This window comes from Emys orbicularis, chromosome 13 (genome assembly GCF_028017835.1).
Source record: "Emys orbicularis isolate rEmyOrb1 chromosome 13, rEmyOrb1.hap1, whole genome shotgun sequence".
Lineage (NCBI taxonomy): Eukaryota > Metazoa > Chordata > Testudines > Emydidae > Emys > Emys orbicularis.
The window spans coordinates 48,214,500-48,229,024 of NC_088695.1; the positions used below are offsets into that span (position 1 = coordinate 48,214,500).

The 14,525-nt window shown below is 47.9% G+C and overlaps 1 protein-coding gene across 1 annotated transcript in view; it reads left to right on the forward strand.

The window, feature by feature from the left end:
* Nucleotides 1–2,057: 2,057 nt before the first annotated feature.
* The window catches only part of SLC38A10 (solute carrier family 38 member 10), a 45,961-nt gene continuing 33,493 nt past the window's right edge, over nucleotides 2,058–14,525 (forward strand). The window contains exons 1-5 of the mRNA XM_065415556.1: nucleotides 2,058–2,162; nucleotides 4,335–4,452; nucleotides 8,330–8,375; nucleotides 10,851–10,944; nucleotides 12,279–12,422. Coding sequence (XP_065271628.1) covers nucleotides 2,058–2,162; nucleotides 4,335–4,452; nucleotides 8,330–8,375; nucleotides 10,851–10,944; nucleotides 12,279–12,422 — 507 coding nt within the window. The remainder of the gene's footprint in view (nucleotides 2,163–4,334; nucleotides 4,453–8,329; nucleotides 8,376–10,850; nucleotides 10,945–12,278; nucleotides 12,423–14,525) is intronic.

Consider the following 14,525-nt stretch of genomic DNA (forward strand, 5'->3'; position numbering starts at 1 on the left):
CTGTGGGTTTGTAGCTAAAATTACTGAGCTCTAGTCCCCACTGCTACACTGTCCTTATGATTTATGGAGCACCATAAATGGATGCAGTACTTTATCAGAGATAGACCGGACCAAACAAAGAACAAATTCTTTATCCCAAAGAGCTAAGGCCCAACTGATTGCCATACCATATACAACAGTATGGACAGGTACAGTACAGATAAACGTACAGGGATTCTGTGGTCATTGTAGCTGGAATGCTGTGTGCAACAGGAGGGTTTGCAGGAGTTTGTTGAAGGAGGAGCAGGAAGGAGTGTGGCCGGTGGCAGATATCAGCTAGGAGGCTGCTTCAGGCATATACCATCCGTGGCCACCTAGGAGATCCTGGTTGCCACTATGCTGCATTCCATGTCCAGTCAAACTTTGCAGAGGCAGTGGGGGCAAAACTCAGGTCCCGCTGCTCCTAGCACTGACGCTAAAGGAGAATTTGTGTGGCAGTACAAGGCCTGTGAAACACAGCTGAGCAGTTCTCATTACATCTAGTAGAGGGCAGGCACACACATAAGCGTTGCAGTTATGACAGCCCAACCACGTGAAAGAAACAAAGGAGACAGCCAGAAGTGGGGGCTTGGACACGTGCATGTGGTATGGCTGCCCATTGAGGTGTGATTTGAAGCCACGGCCATTTTATAATGGGAACTGAGCGCATGGACTGTTCCTGCATTCTTTAGCCCTCTTAGCAGCAGGGACAGTTAATCCGCATCAGTATTGCCTTGGGATACCATCATGTCCTGGAGAACACATCCTATCCCATGCCGCAATCATTCTGTGTACTGGTGAACCCAGAAAGTTATTCTGCATTTAGTGTTCAGAGGAACTGACCCAGGGGATAAAAGCATTACAAACTGCAGAGTTATCCTCATCTGGCTAGTGGCCCGCATTTTCTAGATTCACCCTGGTTTTCATGGGTGACCCCCTGTCCAGTAATGAATCCTGAAACGTCTTTCGGCGCTCACAGGACATCAGCATGTGGCAGCCGCGTGGCCTGAGATGCTGATGATTTGGTGACAAGCAGATGACATTATATCACAACCTGAGGTAGTGGCTTCTGGGGAGACGTCGTCATGTTAGGTCACTGTGGGACAAAATTCAGATCCATCTTGATACACTGGATCGACAAGGCAAAGGTTACACGTTTTGATGCAGCAGGATGACATCACACTGAGGCCATGATGCAAGGCCATAGCTGCAAGACAGCGGATAACAGCCTGACCCAGGGGCACGGTGCCCGGGCCGCTGGCCGGGGAATGATGAGATGGCATGGCTGGACTGCAATGGCATGGTTCCACGCAGTGGTGTGATGTCACACATCACAGTGACATCACGGCTCACGTCACAACGTGTTGACGCGGCGACGTGACGCCATAACAGGGCGATATGGTGACACGAGACCAGCAAGCAACGTTGTCATGGCGACATCGCCGCAGGTGGTGCCTTCCGGCAGGGGCCCCGCCCAGCAGTGGCCCAGCGAGCTCCGGGCGGGTCCGCCACGCCGGCAGGAGCGGCGTACACCAGGCCTCTGCGGGGCCCGCTCTCTCCTCTCCTCTCGCTGGTGCGGCCCCTCGCTTCCCGGAAACGCCAGCGGAGCAGAACCCGGAAGTGGCGGGTGGTTGGGCCGGGCTCGGCGCTGCCGTCGGGAGAGCGGCCCGCGCGGAGGGAGCCTGTCCGGGGAACATGGGGCGAACCGCGGCGGGAGGCCAGCCGGGCGGGCACAGCGAGACTCGGGCCCCCGCCTGAACCCAGGGCCGCTGCCCCCGGGTCTGCCCCCCCCATCGCTTGCCCTGCCCCCCCGGGTCTGCCCCCCCCCATCGCTTGCCCTGCCCCCTCCCCCTGGGATCCGTCCTCCCATCACTTGCCGTGACTCCCCCCATCTCAGGCCTCCCCACCCCGGAGCTGTCCCAGTTTCTGTCGGGGAGCCCATCCCCAGGCCTCCTTTCCCCTCCCGTGGGGTTCCCCGGTCCCTCCCGACCCTGCTTTTGCTCCGTCCCCGGGTGGTCCAGGCTCCAGCCCCACTCGCCATGGCGTCCTCTGCAGCTGCAGGGTCCAACTGGGGCCTGATCATGAACATTGTGAATAGCATCGTGGGGGTGAGCGTCCTCACCATGCCCTTCTGCTTCAGACAGGTGAGTGCGGGCTCTGGGGGTGGGCTGGAGCTGGAGCTGGATGTGGCATCCGAAGCCTACACGTGGCAACATGGAAAACATTTCTCTGCCCCGCAGAGCAGAAACAGATCTGGTGGTTACAGCAGGGGACCTGAACTGCTGCATTCAGGTCTCACCTCTGCCATGGATTTGATGTGTGTCATTTTGCCTCTCTGTGCCTCAGTTTCCTTGCCTTTAAGACAGGGGTAATACTGAATAGGGTTTGTGAAGAGTGAGTCACTCAGGAGTGTAAGAAGCACCGAGGCCTTTGGGTGAAAGGCACTGTAAGACAGTGCAATTCCCCAAATGTAGTCGCGTTGACACAAACACTAGGTGCAGCTCTATGGCGGGTAGCTACAGTAGGAGCACTGCTGCTGACCATTTACCACTCTGTTACCTCATAGCAGGTACAGATAACTGGGTCGTTAGGATTTCATCAGCCAGCCTCTACTGAGGTTCTCACTGTTGGTAGTACCAGCGGTGGTGCAATGGCAGGAGGTTTCCCAATATTGCCAGTGTAGATAAGGCCTTGAAGAGCGACGTATTCCTAGCCGGTGCGAAGGGGTACAGCACTGTTAATAAAGGGTGGCACGAGGCCATTGGTGCTGGCAGGTTTTGTCAAAGGAGTGGGCTGTCAGCAGTGACTTCCAAGAGAAGATGACATTTGATGTACCTTTGGATGGCGGCTGTTCTAGTTTGCAGGTAGCGTGAGAAAAGCACAACACTGGTAGAGGGAGGAGACAGAGAAACTTCATACAGTTTACATGTTCAGCTTTTTCTCTTCTGGGAATAGATTCTGTTGTATCTACTTGCCTTTGAGATGTAGAAAATTGGATGTACGTTATCACTAACTTTAGGAATGCCCACAAGCATGCTGGGCACCTTGCAGTATAGGCAGAAAGGCGTGGTCCCTGCCCCAAAGATCTTATGCAGTGTTGTTGCAGTCACGTCAGTCCCAGGATATTGAGAGAGAGAAGGTGTGGGGGGGTAATAGCTTTTATTGGACCATCTGCTGTTGATGAGAGACACCCCCCAAAGATCTTCATCTGATTTGACATGTGGTAGAACAAGTAACTGACAGTTGGAGGGAGGGGAGAGGTTTGCTGAGAGATGTTTACTCAGCCTGTTGGTATGCACATGCACTGGTAGTTCAACCTTCTCTTTACTACTTTAAATCACTGGTGACAGAAAGTTGTGCCCATTATACAGTTCACTTGCAGAGTGAGGGGATGCTCCAGCAGCTGACTGAGACGGATGTTCTCATTTGCCCGACCCACCTTCTCCTTTGGAACAAGGCCTTCACCCAGTAGCTTCTCCCCAAGTGTGAATAAAAAACCAGGAAGTCGACATCCTTACCGGTGCTGTGCAGCCTGTCAACCTAGCTGGGTTTTAAGGCATTGCACACCAAGCCATAGGCTCTATATGCAAAGAGATGAGCCCTTGCTTTTCCTGTTCACGGGGTGCCAGGAGCCCCAGTGACACACCTGCTTTGAATAAAATAGAACAGTGTGTAGCCACAGTGAGATTTGACACCACTTATGCCTGTTTAAAGTCACTTGTTTTCATAAATGTTCAATGATTAACACTGTCCTCTGCAAACGTATGAATCAGTGAGCCAAACAATGCGGGGAGGGTAGATAGCTAGCTTCAGAATTTGTGCTGTAAATGTATTGAACAGCCCCTGGTGGATAGGTGTTATGACAGATTTTTAACTCCTGGATCTACAGAATAACTACTTGCTTTACATGATTCTGTTATGAACTGTAGAGAACACTGCTGGAATGTGCCCTGAAACTGACTAGATGGCAGGACGCAAACAGTGTTCCAGCTTGAAAGTTCTGTTTCATAAATTGCCCAGGTTTCACTTCTCCAGGTAAAAGTGTTGCAACTGAGCCATTTAGGAAACAGGTGGCTGCTCTGTGACTCTGCCTCAGACTGGGGCAAGTGAGTGAAATTGAACTAATACGTCACATTTCTACTGGCTGTAGTTGAAGGCAAGGGAACTCCCTTAATAGGCTAAAATGGGGCTGGAAATGTGCAAGGGAGCCTGTAGGTGATCTGGGAGAGCAGTAAGAATGTGTGAAGTAGCAGTTGCACCAGGAAAATAGCTTGCTTTCCATCTTGTGCTTGTATTTTTTTTTTCTTCCCATGCAGTGTGGCATTGTCCTGGGAGCCTTGCTGCTGATTTTCTGTTCCTGGATGACTCATCAATCCTGTATGTTCCTGGTGAAATCGGCCAATCTTAGCAAGCGCAGGACCTATCCAGGACTTGGTGAGAATTTTCAGCTCTGGGGCTTCACTTTTTTGTATTTTATTTTTTTTACTGCAGTTTTACTCTGACCTCTTAATTTACAACTTTCATACTAATAGTGCTGAATTATTAACATTATTTCTGGCATAGTTTTTACTGTGTTTTGCCTTCCTTGTTTATCCCTTCCTCCTGCTTCTTGTCACCAGAGGCATCTGAGGGTTTAATTCTGCCTTTGATTGTGAAGTTAATAGGCACAGAATTGTTTTGACTCGGCAGTGCAGGAGGAGGCGCTGTGGTGCTGAACGATCAAAACGCAAGGTCTCAGGAGCTGGCATAGTGGGTGTCTGCTGTAAATTATTGGTCTCTGTATGAAACCCACTAGCTTCCCCAGCCAGTGTGCTGCCGAGGACATTGGGTTCTGCCAGTTGAGTGCCTGGCATAGAGCACAGGCTTCCTGGATCTCAACTGTCTGAGTGCTTATGGCAGAGCAAGGGGGAGGTGAGAGAAAACAGTGCACAAAGGTCCAAGTGGCCAAGAAAATAAAACCATGAGCAAGATTCATGTGTGAGATTTTGGCAGAGTTCACCATCCCTCTTCCTTCTAGTTTGTCTACTCGGCATTGGCACTGGTATTGGCATCTATTTATGACCTCTCCTCTGATTCCCAAGGATACTGGGGGGAGGAGACGCTTGGGTCTGGCCTCAGGAGTTTGAATCCTCTTGATCAACACATACAATTAAGAGTTGCTGATTGAAAGCATTCCCTTCCTGGGAAACCACGGAGATCCAGGCGGAACAGCCCCTATTTGAGCTGCTGCACCAGGGGTTAGAAATCCTTCCCTGTGCTTTTTCAGCCTTCACCTTTGCAGTGGTGGGATTTCTTCCTGCAGGTGATGGAGATGGAAGATTCTCATAGCTGGAAGTCCCTTCCTGTGACCTTAAGCCCATCCTTTGTGTCCCCAATTGCCTAGTTGCCTTCAATGTAACTTCTCCTGGGAGTCGGTTGAGAGAATTGGCTGGTCTCACTGTCTACAAAAGATTTGAAAGCAATATGCAGTCTGCTCAGTGTCCGTGCTGTTGACAGATGGATCCCCTCAGTGCATTAAATGACTGAGACCCATCATTTAGCTGCACAGTGCAGCTTCTGCCAAAATGTATCGACCAAAAGCAGAAGAGATGAGAAAACTCTTGTGGTCTCAAAGGTTGTTCCTCTGCTACTGAAAAGATGGCTCAATTATAGCTGAGCCTTCAGGTGGAGTCTCACACGGCCCAGCGTCCCCAGTACCAGCTGCCCATAGCGCCTCTTCCACCCCCTTCCTCGTTACAGTAAGCCTTTGTGTGCTGCTTCTCTCTTGTTGAAATACATAGAGTCCCCCTTCACCTTGGAGTGTCTCCCAGGAAGACGAGATCCTCTGCACTTTCCAAAGCCAAGGAGCTCAAAGACACAGAGGGCCAGTTATGCTTCCAAACTTCCTGGCACCTCCTGTCACACACATGCTGGCACTGAAAGAAGCGCCGTCCCTTCCTCCCCATCTTTGCCCTGGGAGAGGTGCCACCACAAGCAGCCAGAGGAGGGACAGCGCTGAGAGGAAAGACGTCCTCCGCGCGAATGAAAGCAGCGCTCCTACAATGCATCCTAATGCATCAAGGTTGAGCGACTATACACAGACAGGCTTTGTCACTGTTTGCTTGTACGCTGTACATCTGCGAGAGATCCTGGCAGCTCCTGCAGCTGATTCTGTGGGAGGCTTTGGCAGCTCTGAAAGGTGCAGGAAAGTTTTGCAAATTAACTTCAGTCAGCTAGTCCCTTCCGGAAGAACATTCAGATCACTAGATGCAATAACAAAAGAGCCAGGGTCATGGCGGTCTAGGATAAACACCTTAATTTATGCAGCAATTCCCAACGGAGAGACTATATGTATTCTAGCTTTTACAGCTATTTCCCCCTTCGCTCTCATTTAGCAGCTGTCCGTGCCCAGCAGCGGTGTACAACACGTTAGGATCTTAAGAAGTGACTATTGTATCCAAGTGAGTCTGCAGTGGGAATTCGGGAGGTGGGATGGAATTACCGCAGCTAGAGTTTGACCAGGACAAGAGTTAAAGCAGCTCCTTGCCGCTGCCAAAAGTGCGGTGGGATCTTTAAAGACTACTGGTGCTCAGGACCAGCGCCTCATCCGCTAACAGCAGGACGAGGCACATGGCATTGAGACGAGTGCCATGTGCTGAATCACCAAGGCCACTGTGTAGCAACCTTGGGGTTTATTGTGGAAGAGCCTCTCCAAATACCGACCAAATCCAGCTGTGCTCAGCTGGTGAGATTTCTGGAGTGGCTTGGCTGAGTAATTCCGCACAGTCCATCTCCTCCTTCCTCTTTGAGAAGATAAAAGATCCAATTTTCCTAGCAGCCCCAGATGGGGACATCTGGCATACCATGTTTGAAGACTCATTCTCATTAAATATTATTTCAGAGTAGCCAAGGACACTGATCATTTCATAAAATCCCACGCCTAGACTGTAACCAGTGGCCGTCATTATTGCCTGGAGGTGCCTGCACTTCTACACGCTGTAAAAAAGAGGTTTATTGGGGTGATGCAATAGCAACCATCCTTTGTGGAGATCAGGTCATTTAACAAATCATCTCCAGGAAGGTGATTTTTCTTTTCCTGGTTGCTCGTCTTCCTGCACGCCCAGTCCTCAGGTACACACCACTTAACTGTCCCACTCAACATCTGCTTCCCCTTTTTGCCAGGACCCTTCATGCAGGGACAAGACAAAGTCCAGAGGTATTGCTTGCTCGTCCCTTTTAAATATTGCAACCTCTCTGCACGGACAGGTGGTGCCCAGGAGCGCCAGAGATCTAACAAAGTCTGGATTTCACCCTACTTTTTACCATGCCATTGGCTGCCTTCTGAGTTACTCAGCAGGTGTCTTCCCACACACTTTCCTTCCCACTATAGAGGTGGCCAGTTGATTTCCTTCATTTTCAGACTAGGGAGGTTCCAAGGAAATATGGGATGTATGATAACGTTGAAGGTCATAGAAGGCGCTTCCAGAGATGAACAAACTATTTCTTGGCCACCTTCAGGCACGTATACTGTACAGCCACTGCTAGAGAAGCTCAGCGGGGAAAAACAGGCCGTTCTTTGCTTGATTCTACTAGAGTTAGTTACCCAGGACTAATGCAAAAACAATGTGGTCTGTATTCGAACTGGAGGTCTTAACTGCCCCAACCCCCCAGTAAGATGTCTCCAAAAGTAAAAGCCGAGTTTTCCTGGCTCTTTCTTTTCAGAAAACACAGTCATTGAAAGGATACTGATCATTTTCTGCTACAAGCTACGGCCAAAGTATAGGGAAAAAAAGTATCTTGGCAAAATCCCTGTGGTGTGGGTTGTGAATGCTGGGTATTCTGGGAATGGAATTGAACATTCTGGGCACCATTTCAGATCTCCCATCCAGCAACATCAGGCGGCTCCGTTATAATGGGAAGGAAAAAATAAAAATGGGACCTTGACTGAAATTTTGCACTGTAGTAACTTTTTGTCACACAACATCTTATACATGCATATTTCCTCTTCCACGCTGACTTTCTTCTTCTAATGGTTGCCATGTGTAACTGCTACTTAGCGCTGCTTTTTTTTTCCTCAACAGAGTAAAAAAAGAACCTGCTTTGTATCTTTCCTTCATCTTTGTTCTTGTCTTATGTGGGTTTTGATATTCGGATGGCATGTCCGAAAAAAGAAAATGGGAGGGTGGGCAGGAGAAACCAGCCCCAAAATGCAAAACTAGCAGATTCCTGTCAAATTGCCCTTCATCACGATTATTGTTAATTTCGAACTGATGTATGTGTCACAGGCTGCACCCTCCCATGGCTCACTGTGGTGTTTTTTCTCTTTTGCTAGCATTTCATGCCTATGGAAAAGCAGGGAAAATGCTGGTGGAGACCAGGTAAAGAGCTATTCCTTTAAAATCGAAATAGTTTGAATTAGTTTATTTCTGTTAATAAAAGGCTTTTTTCCAAACCCCTACAGGGCAACTGCCTCACCATGTCTTTATTTCTTACCCCCCTGCTTTCTCTTCTTCTGAAAGCCTCCCTTGACACCTGGAATTTGGGCTGATCGCGAGCTAAACTACAGTACTTGAACTGTACTGAACTTTCACTTCCATTGTCTGCTTTGTAAGACATTCATTCAGACAGTTGGGTCGGTAGCTCCCTTTGTTTCTGAAGGGAGAGGCAATGTTGTCTAGTAGTTAGTGAGGGACTGGGATTCAGGAGACCTGGGTTTCATTCCCTCTTCTGCTACACTTATTATGAACCCTTGGTCAAATCACTTATGGTGTGATTTACAGAGGTGATGAACATAACACTGAAATCACAGAAGTTGGGTGCATTTAGTACCTCTGACAGTCAGCCCATTAGCCTGCCTTGTGCCTCAGTTTCCCCCCTGTGGACTAGGAGTAACACTGATCTGCCTTAGTAAAGCTCTTTGAGATGCAAATTAATAGAAACAGTATCTGTTCGGGATGGTGGGCTGGAATCCTGATTTCATTTAACAACAGCGTAGGCTAAGGTCTCTGACTCTTGTAACTATAACATTTCTGTTCTTAAAAATGCTATTCACGAAGCTTCAAAGGACACATAGTAGAGCTGGAACAGTCTGGTTGGCCTTACGTCACTGTTCCAGGTGAGGGGTGACATTGCAGGCCATTCTGTAGAGCAGAGGGTCTTGCGCTGTGATCTGTGGAGGTCTGGCTGATGTCTTGGTTCTGGCCCTCCTCCTTATTCCCAGCTGCTAAACTGCTGTAAGACAGCTAAAAACACACCAAGTACTTTTCTAATGTTACTTTTCCATGCAAGCAATAGCTGTGATTATCACAGGGATATTATATGATCAGAAATGGGAGGTGAAGTGGTCCATGCAACCGTGAATGGGAGGGGGAAGTGGTTCATGAGACAGTGTCCTCATTAAAAACTGGTCAGCCCTGTGCAAATGTCTGCAAACCTCTGTACTGCAGTATAGATTTCAAGTGCAGTCCATTACTGCTGATTGCGGAGTGAGCTAGTCTTGGGCTCCAAATACCTCCCTGTACCCTCACTACTATGATCAATGTTTAAGAAATGCAGAATTGTCATCTTCAAGGGACACTCCCAAACTGAGCTCCCATCCTTGGCTCCCAACAGCGGTTAAACTAACTCACATGCTGTTAGCAGAACTCTGCGGGTCCTTGGTGACTCTACAAAGACTTTGCACACAGGAGGAAGTAAACTGGATGGAGCTTTGTTGGCTTTGGCTACACTAGAAATCACGTGGGCATTCGTGTGGGTGGACTTGTGCCTCTGTATGTGGTCCCATTGGGGTTCCACTCGGGGACGGGCTCTGCATGCCTGGATATTGTAAACTCCTTGAGTGCCAGCCATGTTCTCAGCACTGAACAGGGCACAGAGATGTGCAACAGGCTTGCAAAACGTAGGGTTTGTCTACATGGAGACCTTCGGGAAAGCCAAGCTGAATTAACTAAAGGTGTCAGTTTAAAGTGCATTAGTTAAAACGTATGAAACCCCTGTGTGGATGCTCTCATTTAGAAGTCAAGTGACTTTAGGCCATGCCTATACTATGAGGATTGTAGCATGTAGCTTTGGCTTTGTAGTTATGCTGGCATAACCCAGTAGTGTAGACGCAGCCTGCAGTGACAGAAGGGGTTTTTCCGTTGCTGTAGGAACACCGAGTAAGGTCCCCGAGCGATGGTAGTTAGGTCAATGGAAGCATTCTTCCGTGGACCTCGCTGCATCTACACCAGGAGTTAGGTTGGCATAGTTACTGTGCTCAGGAGTGTACCGTAGCTATATCAACCTAAATTTTAAGTGTAAACCAGACCTTAGTTTGGTTTAGCTTAATTCACTCAACTACTCCACTTTAAATTTACACTTTTAACGAATTAGGCTTAGCTCTCCTGCGTGTCCAACTGTAGACAAGCCCTTGTACTGCAGCTGCTTAGAGTAGAATCCCAAACTGTTCCAATTGACTTTCGCTCCACTTGGTTGGCCTTCATTTGCTATCAGTGGTAACAGCAATGGGAGCTGTGGTGCAGGTGAAGAGTCAGTGGCCACTGGCATTTTAAGAACTGTGCCCTCCAGATCCCTCTGAGCTGGGGACAGACAATAGAGTGGTTAAGACGCCAGTGTCTGGTCTACACTCCTACTGCCGCCAGGGCAGCTTCACTTTTGGTAGCGACGGCGAGAAATTTTCCAAAGAGGAGTCCAGTGTAGATGTAGCCATGGTGAGGGTTGCAAAATGCTAATCCTCTAGGAATGCAGCCGTTATTACTTGCAGGTATGTGGTACGTGCTGCATTCCAAGGGAGTTCTCTGCTCCAGAGTGGAATTTAGATGTCAAGCTTTTCATTTGTGTGTGTTTCTTTCCAGCATGATTGGGCTGATGTTGGGAACCTGCATTGCTTTCTACGTTGTGATTGGTGACTTGGGATCAAACTTCTTCGCCCGGTTGCTTGGACTACAGGTAAACTTACGATCACTTGTACTTGTCCAACAGTTTAACGAGACTGTGATTGCTGGAGAAGTACATCCTGCAGTGTGTGTTACGATGCCACAGAGAGCAACCCACCTTAATAATCTCAGCAAGCTACATCCAGGTAACTTACTAGTCTCCCACGTGAAAGCTTAATGGCAAGTGGCCTGCACTAGAACATGAGAGCAGCTTGCCATGTCAACCCCTGGGAGTTCTGATGCACGTCGGACAGTGGGATGTATACAACTCCTGACAGGAAACAGCACGTGCATCAAAATAACTCTGTTAAAATATGTCTCTGTCGTGAAATATGTGGCCTGCTGCAAATCCCAAGTCAATTTTCTGCAGGAGTTGGTACATTCTCAGCCAGAAACTAAAAAGCAGTGACATAATTCTGCCCAAATCCTCATCCCCATTTACCATTCTAGTTCAGAGTCCTCCTGCTGCTCCCAAACTATAGTACTTTGGGGTGTGAAGAGGAAGGATCAGGATACCTCAGGCACGGCTGATCTCTTCACCTCTTCAAATTAAAATACACGCAGTGACTCCTCCCCTGCCCCACTTTATGTTGATACTGTTTCTGAGAATGCCTCTCCCTGCCTCTGATGGGAGAGGCACTCTGTTCCCTGGCACACAGCTCGCCAAAGGAATAGTCTGCAGCTTTTGGAGCTGGGATGGGGCAGGCTGGGGACGTGAAATGGACATGTCCCAGGATCTTGGCGTGGCTGTTATCTGCTCCAGCCTGATGCTGTTAAGCTCTGATTAAGGAACTGTGAAGTTAAAAAGATGCATTGTGGCTGCAGCCAAATTAGTTATTAAATATTCCCAGGCATTTCAGAGTGTTCTGCTATAATAAATACCAATATGAGTTTCTGATTAATTTTCTGGATCAGAATTTTCATTTCTATTCTCTCTCTCTCCCCCCCCCCCCTTTTTTTTTTTGACGCAAGGTTAATTTTCATGTATTTGCTGGAAGTGCATACCAAATATTCAAATAGTCTGTGTTTGGATTATTGTTTAAACCCCCAACAAATCTGCTTTAGAGCGAGTCTGGCATGTGGTATATAGAGCAACAGTGGCACCCAGTGACTGTCTAGGTTAATCACAGACCTTGCTGAGGAAATAGCAAGCTCTCTATCTCCGAACCTTTTCTTAAGGTCAGGAGCATGTAACCTCAGATTCCTAGTCTCTTCTGTTTGCTTCGTGTCTCCTTCTTGGGGATAATAAGCTATTTTTGTCGATACGGGCCCATGAGTTCCAGTTAATAAAACTGGGAGATCTCTGCATGCTCTGTCCTTCTGTTCCTTATGCTGGTCCTTTTTCAGGTAACTGGCAGCTTCCGGATAATCCTGCTGTTTGCTGTCTCCCTCTGTATCGTCCTTCCGTTGAGTCTCCAGAGGAACATGATGGCTTCCATACAGTCGTTCAGTGCTATGGCGCTGATCTTTTACACTGTGTTTATGTTTGTGGTGAGTATCAATGGCGGGAAGACTTGGTTTCGTTAGTGGGGGGAGAGATGGTGGTTAATTCATCTGAAAGAGGTTCTGATCCTGCCAGCTGTTCCGTGTGGGAGGGACCCCTGTATGGCAGCCCAGTGGGGGTCTTCGTGGTCACAGGGGTTGCCCACCAGGAAAAGCATGCAGGTTCGGGATCCAAGTTTGAAATACACGACTGTATTCTTTCCTGTTAAATATTGCTGACTCTGCATGGGATAATTGTTGCTCTGATGCCCACACTCTTATCCACATGGAAATAAGAATATACAGCCATATTGTACAGGAATTGGCTAGCATATCTGTCAGTCACTATGAAGTCAATACATTGTGACAGCTTAACCAGATTGTGGCCTGCATTTCACTGTGTGTTTACGAGTACTCTGCAGCTTATAGCATTCTGAATTTCTGATTACATTTAGGGACAGGAGATGAGGGAAGCCATACACGGCTGCAAAATGAATTCTGTAATGTAATAGCTTTTTTCCTTAAAACTCATAAAACCTTGATCTTTAGGGAGAAAAATGATTATTTTTAAGGACACAAGTTTTTACACTGCTTGCAATTTTTGTATCAGTGGTAAATGTCATTGAGCCAATAAGCGTTTTTCTTCCTAAATGGCAGCACATTAAATTGCTTATGCAGTGAAGACCTCATGAACACACAGAGGTGGTGCAGGAAAAATGTTTGGTTTTAGGCCTTATGAAAAAGCTTCATCTTGAGAAAACTGGTACCAGCCAACTTGGTTAAATAGGAGGCACTGATGAGTTTCCGTAGCTTACTGAGTTGTACCAGCCTAGAGGAGGATGTTGATCTATTGAAGAAGGTTCAGAGAAGAGCTACGAGAATGATTAGAGCATTGGAAAATAGGCTTTGTAATGAGAAACTCAAGGAGCTCAATCTATTTAGCTGAACAAAGAGAAGGTGAAGGGGTGACTTGATCCCAGTCCATAAGCACCTACATGGGGAACAAAAACCTGACTCTTTCAGTCTAGCAGGCAAAGGTGTAGCAAGGTCCAGTGGCTGGAAATTGAAGCTAGACAAATTCAGACTGGAAATAAGGCACAGTGTTTTTAACATTGAGGGTAACTAACCACTAGAACAGTTTACCAAGGTCTGTGGAGGATTCTCCATCACTGGTAATTTTAAGGTCAAGATTGGATGTTTTTCTGAAAGATCTGCTCCAGGAACTATTTTGGGGAGGTTCTATGGTGTGTCTTATACAGGAGGTCAGACAGGATGATCACTGTGTTCCTTCAGGCCTTATAATCTGGGAAACTCATCAAACGACACCATTAACTGTCAGTGGAGACTTTCATTCTCTTAATGGACAGCGGTACTGCTAGTCCCAAGTGTTCAAAATCATGTCAGGCCCCCAGAATATCCTCAGACTTTAAGAAATAGATCCTGAGTTCTTTTTATCTGGCCACCTGATTTCTGAGCTCCTAGGCTGCGCTTTGGTTGCCTCAAACTATTCTCTGTAAGCATGAGGGCTCAAAACGCAAGCTGTGATCATTACAATCACGTGATGCCAGGAGCTGGGACGTTAAGAAAAACCTCAAATGTCATTAAAGTTGGCAACACTGACAGAATCTCTAGGAGTGTCAAACCCATTCAGACTAGATTATAAATGTTCCTGTGCAACCTAATGCCCATCAGTTCCCTTGTCCATGGCAGAACAGCTCTCATAACCCATCTCTGGTGCTTCTGCTTACCTCCTTGACATTGACCCTGGTCTTCAGAGCACTTGCATTGTCAAGGGGGCTTGGTTGGGCAGTATGCAGGTGTCTTGTCTTATCCGGGTGCACCGTTGCCTGTCATCCATAAGTAACATTCTCCTGTGTCTGCTGCTTCCAGTTTCTGTGGCCCCAGTGCAAATGACTGCTCAGGAGCAATCCGATGAGCTGAGCGCGTCCCTCAGGAACTGTTCTAACTCTGGGGTGTGTGTAGGGGGGTCGTGGTGCCTGCTAGCAGGATAGCATCAACCAGGGAATGGGATATGCCTTTTAAAATACCCTGATCTGCTTGGCAGCTGGGGTGACCCATACAGATCAGAGTAGCTGGAAGGTTGACTAACCT